General features: G+C 32.7%; 2 protein-coding genes across 4 annotated transcripts in view; one reads left to right on the plus strand and one right to left on the minus strand.

The window, feature by feature from the left end:
• LOC125061265 (DENN domain-containing protein 5B) overlaps positions 1-10,945 on the minus strand; it is a 31,710-nt gene extending 20,765 nt beyond the window's left edge. For all 3 annotated transcript variants that reach the window (XM_047666609.1, XM_047666608.1, XM_047666607.1), the window contains exons 1-9: positions 10,559-10,945; positions 10,312-10,421; positions 9,856-10,026; positions 8,905-9,140; positions 7,237-7,381; positions 5,275-5,419; positions 4,261-4,395; positions 1,408-1,595; positions 150-255 (exon numbers count right to left, since the gene is read on the minus strand). In XM_047666609.1, the coding sequence (XP_047522565.1) occupies positions 150-255; positions 1,408-1,595; positions 4,261-4,395; positions 5,275-5,419; positions 7,237-7,381; positions 8,905-9,140; positions 9,856-10,026; positions 10,312-10,421; positions 10,559-10,664 (1,342 nt within the window). In that variant the 5' untranslated portion in view covers positions 10,665-10,945. The remainder of the gene's footprint in view (positions 1-149; positions 256-1,407; positions 1,596-4,260; positions 4,396-5,274; positions 5,420-7,236; positions 7,382-8,904; positions 9,141-9,855; positions 10,027-10,311; positions 10,422-10,558) is intronic.
• Positions 10,946-11,102: 157 nt separating this feature from the next.
• LOC125061273 (beta-1,4-mannosyltransferase egh) lies at positions 11,103-14,224 on the plus strand. The gene is made up of 4 exons (XM_047666625.1): positions 11,103-11,249; positions 11,325-11,380; positions 11,465-12,269; positions 12,536-14,224. The coding sequence occupies exons 3-4, from the start codon at positions 11,466-11,468 to the stop codon at positions 13,106-13,108; spliced, it is 1,377 nt and encodes a 458-aa protein (XP_047522581.1). The 5' UTR covers positions 11,103-11,249; positions 11,325-11,380; position 11,465; the 3' UTR covers positions 13,109-14,224.
• The last annotated feature ends 641 nt before the right edge of the window (positions 14,225-14,865 follow it).

Below are 14,865 nucleotides of genomic sequence, written 5' to 3' on the forward strand. Positions count from 1 at the left end.
TGATTAAATTACATTAATTCAATGTTTTACATAACTAATTGTTATTACGGGCCGGCGCGCCTCAGTGCTCCAGCTCTCCACTGCGCCAAAATGTGTGCTGCCTTAAGTCGTAATGGTTCAAAAATACCACCATAAATATTAATACAAACCTGAGGGTAAAGTACAGCTGCTACTCATCCCGTCATTCATATGTTTGTACGATGTCCCATTCAATGGTACTCCAAGCTTCGTTGGCTCTGTTTCTGGTCTTTGTATCTAAATAAAATTCATTAGATTATTTACGGAAAAATTTGTCAAAGATATTTTATACACAACTAGCTGGCCCCGCGAACTTCAATAGTGTGAAACGGTTTGCTGTTCGAGTGCGACTATTTACGTTTTTAATTCATTATGTTATTATGTAAATTGACTGAAATATAATAATAATTGTTGAGCGCAAAAACTTGCTAAAGAACACGATATCTATGCAGTTTCTTTATCTACTATACAGTATATATTATGTAATGCTGAGATAATGCGCAATAAATAGAAATGGTTCAAAAAATATATGTGTAATAAGTTTAACTCGCAGAATTTGGTACTCCTGTATAAATTTGTTTTATTTTTAATTAATCGTTTTAATCAAACTGAAAATAATTTTATATCATGACTGATTACATGACATGATTGATGACATGATTTAACTTAGCCTACCTTTTTCTCTATATAAACCTCAGAGTTCAATTCATAAAATTTTAATTAACAAATAAAAAATAAGGGGTGATAGGGGTGAAAATTTAGGGTTGTATGCATATTTTAATGGCACATTATAAAAAAATTGACGTGTGGCATTCGGGGACTGCCGCGGTGAAGCTATTGCATAGCATTTTTTATCAACTTATACAATTATAATTATTTATATTTTTTTTATTTTTGCAGTTATTTTTCTTCTTTGATATTGATTCAATCTACCACTATACCAGACTCAGACTAACACGCCTATATACTTTGTCTCACTCTAACGCGTACCGCCTGCACCGGCATTGCTTACGCTACGAGAGATGTGAATATGCAGTATGCGTTCTGTCCCGCTCTAACGCGTATTGCCCACACCTTTATTACGTCATCGTGTGTTAGGTTTTTTCGTTACGGAATTTCTTGATTCGGTCGCCGCGCTCAAAGCCTGCGATAAAATCTATGCAATAGCTTAAAAATAAAAATAAAACGTTAGGGGTGGACAACCCTTATCACTTAGGGGTATGAAAAATAGATAGTAGCCGATTCTCAGACCTACTGAATATGCATATAAAATTTCATAAGAATCGGTCAAGCCGTTTCGGAGGAGTATGGTACTAACATTGTGACACGAGAATTTTATATATAAGATAAACCTCAAAATCAAGGCACAAAAGGATAATAAAATGTTACCTGGTGTTTATCCAATACATGATTGAGTTCTTCAATAAAAGGCGTTCTATGAGGAAATATTGGCAGTTCTTCGGGTAACTGAATATCGGGTTTATCGATATCGACTAAACAGAGAGCCGCTTCAGAGCTTAGAGCTATGTTCCTAAGACCATTTGATCCTACTATTGTTGTACCATCAGAGTGTAGTCCTAGAAAAAGAGTTGTAATTTTTTTAAGCTTTGATCTTTTTTTTGTAGAATATTATGTTCGAAACCTCATTGTAATAAAATATGAGGCGGTGCTATTTTTTAAATTTCGAATTGAACGATCTTTACCAGGCAATATTTTGTTTTTTTTTTTGTTATTATATATTAATTGCCAGCAACTTTCATACAATTTTGAGATGTTTTTTTTAAATATGAAATTGGCGTGTTCTTAATTTGAATCTTGTCTAAGTGCAATCATTTCAAATTTCGAATTAGGACAATCCTAATAAATTTTCCGATTTTTATATTAAAATTCGATGATTATAATGATACTCAAATTTTCAAACTTTTGTGGTGGTATTTTTTTTAATTTCGAATTTAACGGTCTTTACCAGGCCATACTTTGTTTTTTAATTACTTAAGTATCTTATGTTAGTTGCCAGCAAACTTTCATACAATTTTAATGGCCTATTTTTTTGTGATTTGCGTGTTCTTTATTTGAATCTTGTCTAAGTGCATTGTAGAGCAAGATCCCAGGGCCGCCAGACGTCACGTATTTTCTGACGGATGAAATGTGGACGATTGGGTAGTGTTAGTATGTACTATGATCGTATGTCTACCTGCTAGCTTGGTCAAACGGCCAATTCCCAGGTATCAGGTAATCAAGGTACACAAAAACATTACTTACTTCACGTAAATTCTCATGGCTGATTTTTATATATGTTTTCGAGTGTATAGTTAAAAATAAATTGTCAATACTCCCAGACACTTTCCGTCGGCCATATTGCTTAACAGACGCTTTAAGGGTCTCAAAATAATTAGTCAACTTCACGTAAATTCTGACGCTCCATTTTTATATATGTTCATTCGACAACTATTTTAAAAGCTTTGACAAGAAGACAGACCGATCCAAGGGGCCAATCATCCCCTAAACTAAATTTTAATATCTCTATGAGTGGGAGAGCATTATCTACGCGCATGAGACTGAGTGAGACCGACTGCGCTGTTAAAGCCATGAAAATTACTTGAACAGATATTTTATAATTTTTAGAACTTTTGTGAACAAGTAAATTATAGCAACAAAAATAAGAAAAAAATTTACACATAATAAATAATACTAAAGTTAGCCGACATTTTTTTTTTTTCAATTTATTAATTAGAACTAAAAAATATTTTTTTAAAATACCACTTATATTTAAATAGCAGCAATTTTTTTAATTAATTATTTATTGGAAATTTGGAAACAAAGTGGAAAAATATTAATTCTTCAATATTTCTTAACAGTGGCTTTTAATCTTCATTATCATCATCAACAAATATCAATCTTGAAATTGAATATCTAAATCGTGATCGTCATCATCAGCATTATCCTTATTTTCTTCCTCTGTAAAAAACAAGTTAAACAATGAAGGTCTGAAAAAACTAAAAAGATACTACAAATAATATGAGAAACGAAAATAATTTACCTGATTGTTCTTTCAGCGACTCACTGACAAAACCCGGTAATTGATCTCCATCGAACCAATGAAAATCATATTTACCATCTTGTAGTGTCCAGCCATTGTTTTCGGGGTTGAAAATATTTATCATCTTCATACTTGCATTGTTCCAAAGCTAGCCCGTCGAAACTGTTGCCAAAGCTCACTTTTACAAGGTGGTAAGTTACTGGCATCGAAGTTTCTTAAATTCTTTCGATTGAATTCTTCATTTATATCAGATACCATGTATGTAAATGATAAACAACTGTAGTCTGGCAGCATCTACATCAATTATTCCAGGAACGTTGTAAACATCACAGATAAATTTTTGTATTATGTTGAATACACGTTCTTCTTCATCTACATCACCAACAAAATCCAACGTACCAAAACGGTGAAATGCTTGTTGGTACTCTTCATTTTTCTTCAAAATATTAAACGGCTTTTGCTTGCCCTTTTTGAATAATAATAATTTTTCAAGTAATTTTCATGGCTTTAACTGCCGACTGCGCTAGTCGGTCTCACTCAGTCTCATGCGCGTAGATAATGCTCTCGCGCTCCCACTCATAGAGATATTAAAATTTAGTTTAGGGGATGATTGGCCCCTTGGATCGGTCTGTCTTCTTGTCAAAGCTTTTAAAATAGTAATAGTTTAAAATAGTTGTGGGATGAACATATATAAAAATGGAGCGTCAGAATTTACGTGAAGTTGACTAATTATTTTGAGACCCTTAAAGCGTCTGTTAAGCAATATGGCCGACGGAAAGTGTCTGGGAGTATTGACAATTTATTTTTAACTATACACTCGAAAACATATATAAAAATCAGCCATGAGAATTTACGTGAAGTAAGTAATGTTTTTGTGTACCTTGATTACCTGATACCTGGGAATTGGCCGTTTGACCAAGCTAGCAGGTAGACATACGATCATAGTACATACTAACACTACCCAATCGTCCACATTTCATCCGTCAGAAAATACGTGACGTCTGGCGGCCCTGGGATCTTGGACCATTGATTTCAAATTTCGAATTAGGACAGTCCTAATCAATTTGCCGATTCTTATTTTAAAATTCGATGATTATAATGATTTTGACATTTCAAACTTTATTTGATTTAGTCGTGGTATACGTATTCTTATTTCGAATTTTACGTACGTTTAAACGCAAATTTAAAAATCTACTACATACCCATAACGAATGGAACCGGCGCATCGAGAAAATGGTAAAGTGGCGCTGGCAGTATTGGTACGTATACGTGAGCCCACGTAAATGGCAACAACAATGACACAATGCATTCCGCTACTAGCATAAGCTTGTTATAATCTGAAAAAGAGAATAAAATATATATTTCAGATTAGGCTGCATTTTTTTTCAACGTTGGATACAAGCGCTTTACACTATGAACTGTATTATAAGTGCATTATTTTTTTTTTAAATATATAATTTTGTGTTTTAAATCTGTTGCCAGGGGCAAATGGGCAGGAGGCTCATTTGATGTTAAGTGATACCGCCGCCTACGTTGCCATAGGTCGCGCAAGTGCGTTGCCGGCCTTTTAAGAATTGGTTCGCTCTTTTCTTGAAGGACCCTAAGTCTAATTGGTTTGGATATGCTTCAGTGGGCAGCTGGTACCATATAGTTGTGGTACGAAACTAAAACTACCTTAAAAAACTCTCTTATCTATGAAATAAGAGATTATCTATGAAGCTCCTACTTCGGCATTGTTGGAATATATTCAAGACTCTCAATATACGTTTCCAAGTCCAACTTATTTAATATATTCAGTTTAAAATCTTAGATTACAAACATCAGAAGATGTTGTTTTTCAAACTAATTCGAAACATATTAAGCTATTGCATAGAAGTTATCGCGGACTTTGAGCGCGGCGACCGAATTAAGAAATTCCGTAACGAAAAAAAACCTAGCACACGATGACGTAATATAGGTGCGGCAAATACGCGTTAGAGTGGGACAGAACGCATACTGCGCATTCCCATCTATCTGACGAGATCGGTGGTCTGAGTCTGGTAGAGTGGTAGATTGAAATAATATCAAAGAAAAACAAAATCTGCATAAATAAAAAATAAATAATTATAACTGCATAAGTTGATAAAAAATGCTATGCAATAGCTTTACCGCGGCAGTCCCCGAGTGCCACACGTTTTTTTTTTTTTTATAATAAGGCTAATTAAGTATTATCTTACCAGTAGACCTAAGTAAAACTTGATGCTCCAATAAAACACAGGTAAACAATTGGACAATACATTCAACACCCAGAATATTAAACATTATGCGCAGTGGGTAATCAAGAAGGGGTAGTTCTTCTGGTGGATTTGGCATTCTTATCACCTGAAACATAAAATATAGTATATATATTACTATGTCTAGTTCATAAACAGTTAATTCACGGAAATTAAATGTAAGAAATATGCTAATTGTAACCATGGAAGGGTGTGTGGAGGAAGAAAGATGCTGCTGTTCCGATCTAAAGGGAGAATCCTCGAAGGAAGGCCCCAATGGCAATGGTAGAAAAGTTGTGTATATCTAATATATAAAATTCTCGTGTCACAGTTTTCGTTGCCATACTCCTCCGAAACGGCTTGACCGATTTTGATGAAATTTTTTGTGTGTTCAAGGGGATCTGGGAATGGTTTAGATTCACAAATCAGCCCGCCAGATGGCGCTGCAGTCGGTACTTTAATACTTTGCTTTACTAATTGCTTGAAATATCATGCAGGACAACGTCTGTCGGGTTCACTAGTGTTATATAACTTCGTTAGGGCGTTTCAGAATATGACGTCATTGCAGTATTTTAAATACTAAAAGGCTTTTGTTCTACAAAATATTTGTAAGGAGTTCCGTTACCTTCTTAAATAAAGGATCCAAGATTATTACTATTATTGCTATAGGCTATCTTATTAAATTTCCGGTGTAATGCCCCGAGAGTAAAGCCAGACGTAGGCACTCTCTTCAGCATAATAACATTTAAAAAATTAGCATAAATTTAATTTTTGTTATACGCGAGTGATAAAAATAATGTACTTTTTGAAGTTATACTTCTTTAGGCGCGTTATGAAATATTGATGAGAGTGTAATTTTACGATGCGCGCGCACCGTGACACAAAATTATCAGTATGAAGTTGCCCACGGAAGATGCTACGGCATTGGATATAATTTAAAAATAACATTCGAATAATAATAAATATTTATTTAATTTTTCAAATGTAAACTGAACTTTATTGATTATTTGCATGCAATCCAAAACTATTATTAAAAATGTCAAAGAAGTATAACTTCTTACGCGCGTACATAAGTACACGCACCCTTTTTTATTATTACAGTGTCCCATTAACACAGGAACTGTAATCATTAATTCTTCAGTGCTTAGTAAAAAAGTCTGTTTCAATCTAATAAACTGAGTATAAAACACAGATACATAAAGGTTTTATCTATTTAACAGCATAAATGAAACATAATTATTGTTCGATTTAATCAAAATTCTCATCAAGAAAAAAATTGAGTCGAAAAAAAAAATGTGCAGCGTTTTTGTCGATGAAAAGGGAGAGATCGATTGAGAGAGAGTGAGAATGGGAAATTACCTCATAGGAGTTCTATTTTTAAGAAATATAGTATTTTATTTTTATTGCAAAATAATTTTTTGAAATCTCAAATGTCGAATTGTAAATTAAAATGCCACGTGTTTTTATTATCGAAAAAAAAAAAACATAAATTGTATTAATTTTCGACATTATTTGAAAGACGATGAAATTCATTAAATTCCTAACATATCACCCTTTGTCACTGCCTCTAAGTCTAGGAAATCTAGACTTTTAGTTTTGTATAAATATGAACAAGACTTAAAAATTATTTTGACAAAGAAATTTAACTTCTGACATGTGTACTTTGTACGCATGCACTTTTTTTATTTATAAATAGAACTAGCAAACTCGGCGAACTCCGTTTCGCCACCAGATGGCTTCGTTTTATGTAACATTTCGTTTGGTGATCCCGCTTTTCTATTGAAATTTTGCTATAAACCTCACGGAGCCCGAGACCTTTCCAACGAATGCAAAACCGTGGAAATCGGTTCGTGTGTTCTGGAGTTATAGCGTCAGGAAGGAAAACCCGACTTATTTTTATATAGTAGATATATAATTCTCACTTACAACTGGTATAGGATCCAGGTGTGGCTCTGGTGGAGGGACATACAGCCTTAAGGCTTGTCCCGGCAAAGGTACTGGCACTTCATATAATAAATTATATACATATGATTCAGGGCTAAGACCTGGCCCTGGTTGACGAGGCAATGACCTGGAAAGTATTATTGATGTGAACTTCTTTATCAGGGTTGGAAAAAAATTTAGTGTAACATTTTTTCGTTACGCGTCACATTTTTCCGTTACGCGCCACCTTTTGAAGTGAAACTTCTTTATCGACGTATGGGAGAAATTTACACACATTTGTCACATTTTTCGGTTACGCGCCATCTTTTTCTTGTCCCTACCACGGTTGATCCGAAGCCATTAGTAACAAAAATATATAAAAACGATAACAATGATAGTAATACTAATAATTCTATTACAATTAATGAAATTCTGTAATAATCTTAGTACTACATAGTAGTACAGTAATAAGTTAAAATGAAATAATTGTATTTGTATTCATGTCTATGATAATAAAAGCCTTTTGTTAAACTTTATCTAATTTAACTTTATTTAACCAATTTCTGTAAAGTTGCATATAGTAGATCATTTTTCGAAAAATAAGGTCATAAAGAAGTTTCACTTCTTACGTGTGTACACCTAGTATACGCACACATTTTTTAAATTATTATTATGTATATAAACACACTAGCAGCATAAGCGTGTATTTTGAGATTTGGAGAAACTATCCAATCTATTTTTATAGGAGTTCAGAGATGGTGCACTGATTACACTTTCCGGAAGCCTATTCCAGTCGGCCACTAATCGGTTTGGGTAAAAGTTCTTTAGGGAATTTGTGTTATGTTGAGTAGTCTTAAGTTTTAAAGAACTACCCCTCAAATGTGTATTTTCACTTAAAATAAAGAGCTTCTCAATTCCTGGAACATTATGGTGGCCAGTGAGGATTTTATAGGTTTCATTGAGATTTCCTCTTAATCTACTTCCTAAATCAGTAAGGTCAAGTGCTTTCAGACGCTCAATATAAGATTTCTTCCTGAGTGACCTGATCATTTTCGTGGCTTTTCTTTGAACCCTTTCAATCATAATATTTGGGTAATGTGTTACAAAAAAAAAACAGTGGCACTGTAACCTTTAATTTGGCCCTTATGTAACTGTTACAAGTTATTCTTTTTTTAATAGACAATTAGGTGATTAGTCTTCTGTGCCTGACACTTAGCGTTGGCTTAAGGTTGCAGGACATGCATCGGCATGTTTTGTTTCACTGTACAAGCGATTGTAATGAAAAGTACAGTGGTGCATTAAGCTGTGAAGCGAACACATGACTTGAGGTTTGATACGAGATCACTAAAGCCATATCAACAAAGCTCAAGTGTTACAAAGGTATTTTAGTATTACAAATTAACTTGAATGTTTTTTGTTTATATTGAACAAGGTTAGTCGGTCATCAGTCGGAGAGATAACAGTAACACTAAATAGCGATTTATGAATCTAGATGATTAATGAACATATAAATTGGTAGAGTTTTAATATATCCAACTGTATAAAGAGTTACGGAGTACTACTATTAAGTGAGAATTTCAGGGGGACAAATAAGCCCGCTAGATAATATGCGATTACAATTTGTTAGCGGTTTTTGCTTTAAAAAAACTAGCAATATGAGAATTTACTTACCTAAATAAATTCTCTAAAAATAACTGTGCTACCCGAATAAACGGGTATTGGCATATGAGTGCTATACATTTGGCTACATAAAGTTTGTCTTTGGTTATATCATAATATGTTAAAGCAGATCCTGTATGAGGTGATAGTTTAAATGATCTTGGCAGTGATCTTGAGCTTTCCTTGCCTGAGTTCTTTCTATGCCCTGGTGGCGTTTGACCACTCGATAACTCTGTAATGTACATAGCCTGAAAAAATATATAAATCATATTAACAACCTGCCATATGGTAACAACAATAATAATAGAATTAAAAAGAGTGGCGGAGAGTTTATTGCCAGTTCTTCTCTTCCGTTCTACGCCCTTGATTTGAGAACTGGCAGTAAATGTAAAATTAGAAGCATTAATATTTATTTCTTTAATGCCGAATCACAAGTGTACATTGTGTTACCTACGTGAATAAATGATTTCTGAATTTTGAAAAAATATAGAACAATATTGTTTTAATACAAATCTTAATAATAGACAACCATTGGGTAAGAGGCACATCCTCCAACCTATGAGATCACTTACTCAGGCAAAACTAAGAAATTTAAATGCTTCAATAGTGTGTCTAAAATACTATTAACAGACAAAGCTAATCTAGAAACAGCCATAAGGGAAGCTTTAAAAATAGAATGACGATGACTACATGAAGATAATAATAACACCCTTTTATCAACTCAACCATACTTTTTTGTTAAAAATAACTTTATAATAGATATATGTATATGTGAGATTAAATATTTGTTAAGATTATCATTACTTCAAAACAAAATTAAGGAAAATGTAATGTTTGTAAACAAATTGCCTATTATCAAGGCTATTAAATAAACAAAATAGAGTGGTAATTATGTTAGTGATACAATGGTATACAAATAATTACATGTTTATAATACAAATGTCAATTGGTATACAAAATTACCTGCAATGTATGCATGGCACTACATATATTACGATTTCTAACTTCTTCATAAAATATGAGGCTGCAGCCATAATATCTTGATGCATTTTCTCGAGTAACTACAAAACTGTGAAACTTTGGTTCTAGTGAGTGCTTCTGAGTGCGAAATTGGAGTCCAGTTGGCAAGCAGAGCTGTGAAAATTTTAAATGTGTTTTTTATCCTAATAAAGTAATTTTTTACTCCAAAATAAATAATTATTTCATATATTCAGAACATTTTAATTTTATATCTAATGTTAATGCCTAAATTGTTAGCCATTAACGTAGATAAAATTTTCAAAGTGCCAATTTAGCTATTTTCTACCTTTAAACATAACACAGTCCTTTAAATTTGAATGCATAAAATAAACAATACATTGATATTATTTACATAATTGTAGTTACATTAATTATTTTTGTTTGAAACACATAACTTACCATACATACAGCATGCTCATCAAAGGCATTGTTATGGAGATTATCAGGATAGTGTGCAAGTACTTTTCCTTTATAGGAACGGTCCAATGGAGATATATGTAAGTTATCACCTGAAAAATCGTAATAATGATGATAGGTGGCATAATAAATTATTTCATTTAGCTGATTGTTTTTTCTAGTAATAAAGAAAATAAAAACCAATAAGATTGATACACTAGTTTGATTAAAATCAATAAATTCAATTTACCTGAAAGTCTGTCTGTCTCTAAGCCTGAATCAAAATCTAAACCACATATGGCAAAATAGTCTGCAAATCGACATCCTACTGATAAATCGCTGACAGACATATTCATATCGACCCGTTATTTACTATTGTGAGATACTTTCTCTTCCACTTGCGATCTTGCATAGAATTTTATCATTGTTAGATTTACGTGGAGCGCAGAAAAATCATACTTTACAGATTTAGGATATGTAAATGGTTATTGTTTTACTTAAATTGTTATATTTCTCAAATTATCATTTTTTTATTGAAAAGCTAAACACTTTGTATACGTGAAATAACACACACACAAGTTCGCACTCTTCAGCAAAACACGCACGCTCGAATTTTTTAATCGAGTGGCAGCGAGGGTTGCCAATGCTAAAAATATTGAACGGCTGAACGCTGTACAGTGTACGGTTATAATATGGAGACCACAGATTAGTAGAATTCAGTCGCAAACAGCTGTCTACCACGACAAATGCATGCTGCCATTGTCAGAATCTGATTAACAGTTAACATTTTTGATTTTACAATTTTATTCAATAGCAGCGGATGCCGTTCGGTAGAAGGCTGGAATTACTTCTTTATTTGTATTTTTTTGAATGAATCATTGGCATTTTATAAATGAGACATAGTTCAGACTAAGGATGGTAAATACGTGATGTGAACATAAGTAAGAATTCCTGCATAAGTTCTTCAATTAATGAAACTATAAGTTTCACTAGTAATTGATTATATCATTTTATAGGCCCGTTTTTGGAAAAATATTAAGAAACTAACACCTTATCTAGTAACGAATACGAGGTAAGATAAATGTCAATATGAATTTATCAACTATTTATAAAATTTATTATTAATGTTTCTAATTTGTACTAAAATTTCTTTCAGAATGTTACGAGGAAAAATTTTACATTTAATGCACTGTTTCTTTTTTTTGTCATTCATATTTGCCTTCCTGGTATTTGCGGGTGCTATTAATTTAAATGAAGATGAAAAAGCATACATTGATCCCATTCAAACCTACGGTTTTTTTGGAGCAGCAACTTTATACATTTTCAGACTCCTTACATTGTTGACTATACCTCAAGTATTGTGTAATTTTGCCGGACTGACATTGTTTAATGCATTTCCTGGTAAAATTAAATTAAAGGGTTCTCCATTGTTAGCACCATTTATCTGCATAAGAGTTGTAACAAGAGGGGATTATCCTAAATTAGTGTCCAACAATGTTACAAGAAATATGAATACTTGTTTGGATGTGGGCTTGGAAAATTTTATCATTGAAGTAGTAACTGATAAAGCTATTAATCTGGCCAGTCATAGAAGTGTCAGGGAAGTAGTTGTACCTGCAGATTATAAGACTAAAACTGGGGCCTTGTTTAAATCAAGAGCATTGCAGTACTGTTTGGAGGATAATGTGAATATATTAGGTGATTCTGATTGGATTGTTCATTTGGATGAAGAGACTTTGCTTACAGAGAATTCAGTGCGAGGAATTTTAAATTTTGTCTTCGATGGTCAATATCCTTTTGGTCAAGGACTTATTACATATGCTAATGAAGAAGTGGTAAACTGGCTCACAACATTGGCCGACAGTTTTAGAGTGGCTGATGATATGGGAAAGCTTAGATTTCAATTTTATACATTTCATAAACCACTATTCAGTTGGAAAGGATCATATGTTGTTACTAAAGTAAGTGTAAATCCAACATTAGCACCCTATTCATAAAACAATGACCTAATCAGCCTAATTTAATAAAACAATATAGTACTTATCTTTCTGTCTTTCCATAACAGAGTAAACACAATTAGTAAAAACAAAAGATAAAAAGATATTGCTCCAAATTTTTTGTACAATTTAAAAATAAAAATATGTCTATAAATATATATTAGTTTCAAGTTATTAATTGTAATAGTAAATTAAAAATATTGACTATATTATATTTTTTTATATTCTAGGTAAGTGCAGAGAAGGCAGTTTCATTTGACAATGGGTTAGATGGTTCTGTGGCCGAGGACTGTTTTTTTGCTATCAAAGCTTATAAAGAGGGTTATTCATTTAATTTTGTTGAAGGCGAAATGTGGGAGAAATCTCCATTTACTTTATGGGACTTTATGCAGCAGCGGAAAAGGTGGATTCAAGGTATACTTTTAGTCGTTCACTCTAAAGAAATTCCCTTTTTTTATAAAGTTTTCTTGGGTATCTCGTGTTATTCATGGGTCACACTACCCTTCTCAACTAGTAATATGTTTTTAGCCGCTTTATGTCCTATACAATGTCCCCATATTTTAGACTTAATTATTGGCTTTATAGGTGCAGTCAATATTTATATGTACATATTTGGAGTCATGAAATCTTTTCCAATGTATAGATTTGGTCCTTTGAAGTTTGTTATGTGTATCGCTGGGGCGTTGGCTACAATTCCCTTTAATATTGTAATAGAAAATTTAGCTGTGATTTGGGGTGTATTGGGAAAGAAACATAAGTTCTATGTAGTAAATAAGGAGGTAAAGACGCCAGTAACAGTGTAAGGATGTTAAAGTAACATGCACAATTTATGATAGTAGATAATGGTTAGTCTGATTAACAATCTTATACAGGGTGTAACCGCATTCTATATGTATGTTAAGCTAGAAATGTCAAATAGGTACTTTAAATACTTTAAAAATCTGATCAGCTGTAAATTAGCTGGGACTAACTGCTGGTACACCCTGTTTAAACATTGAATCGTAATTTACAAATTTTAGTACAAATTTTGTCACAATCTTTGTTGTTTGGGGTGGATTGCTGCTTAAGATAACATTTTTTTACGTTCTATGTGATGACCAACATTAGTATTAGGTGTCCAATGCACACATTCCAATTATTGCGACACTGATAAGTCATTGATAAAGCTAATGATAAACACCTATAGTATTCATAAACATTTTTTAAGCCTCATATAGTCATAGACGGTGTATTGGTAATGTAAAGAGTAGTCATGGACATTACTAGAGAAAGAATGCTGATCATCTCCTGGTCTGGGCAAATACGGGGAATGAAAGAGACATTCTATAATTATATGTTGCTTAAATATGTTTTTATATTTATGTATTTTCCAAGTGATAAGGACCTTCTAAACGGTTATATGTTTTATAGCCGAGTATTGGAAAGTTTTTTAACATGAACAAGTATATAGTCAATTTTTATACCTACCAAAGACTTAAATTATTCATAGTATTAAGGAGATTGTAAGATAATTTTAAGTCATCAATAGTGCTTTTACATGTTTGTACTTATTCGAAGTTTGTATATTTGGGAAATTAGTTGTGTTAACGCAAGTGAATTTTTATTTTCATTTAATTAGGTAATTTAATGTTACCCTTGTAAAAAAATTAGTTTTAGTTTACTTAGGTTAAATTACCCACCTATTTCAACTATTTTAATGGTGTAGCTTGATAAAAATTCCACCACTCAGTTCTAATAAAAACGCATGTAGGTGATCAATCTGTGCATTCAAATGAATAGTTCATATTGTAACGTAAATGGTTTTAATAATACCAAAACAAATGTTACGAAAAATTCTGCATGAAAATTATTTAATTGTGCTGAGGGAGCGTTCAAGTATTACGTAACGTATTATGGGGGGGGGAAATCTTTGGAAAAACGTTACGATGCGGGGCGGGGATAAAATTACGCGTTTTTGTTAATATTTTTGTCGACTCACACCACATAATAGTAACTAAAGAGTCACTAGGTAGTCACGAAACGTTTTACTATACTTGGGTACAGTACTGTACTTGGTTACTGAAAAACGTTACGACGAGTTACATGGAGGGGGGGTCAATAATCTCCAAACAGTGCGTTACGTAATACTTGAACGCTCCCATTTTATAAAAATTGTGATTATCCTGGATTTTAAATTGCAAAATAAATCTGAATATTTTAACTGGTGAACAATTCAGCTTTTCAAGAATTATGACACCATTTTTTAGATAAGAACTATTGCTATTTATTTAGTTATCACATGGTATGAATGGTATCTGCTATGATTCAGTACTTAGAATTGTTGTGAATTGAACTTAATTTCTTTGTAATGCGGTGGGTTTTAGAATACAACAATGTAAGGGCATTGACGCGTTATGTGCTCATGGTCATGTCAATTTTTATAATACATATTTAGTACAAATCCCACGAAATTATTGTCTTTCGATTATCTTTCTGTTGTTATTTATAACCTTAAGCCAATGAATAAGGTTGAATGTATCTCAGCAAATCTTAATCCCGTAAACACTATTAGCCGTTTTTA

The sequence above is a fragment of the Pieris napi genome, chromosome 23, assembly GCF_905475465.1.
Source record: "Pieris napi chromosome 23, ilPieNapi1.2, whole genome shotgun sequence".
In the NCBI taxonomy this organism is placed as follows: domain Eukaryota; kingdom Metazoa; phylum Arthropoda; class Insecta; order Lepidoptera; family Pieridae; genus Pieris; species Pieris napi.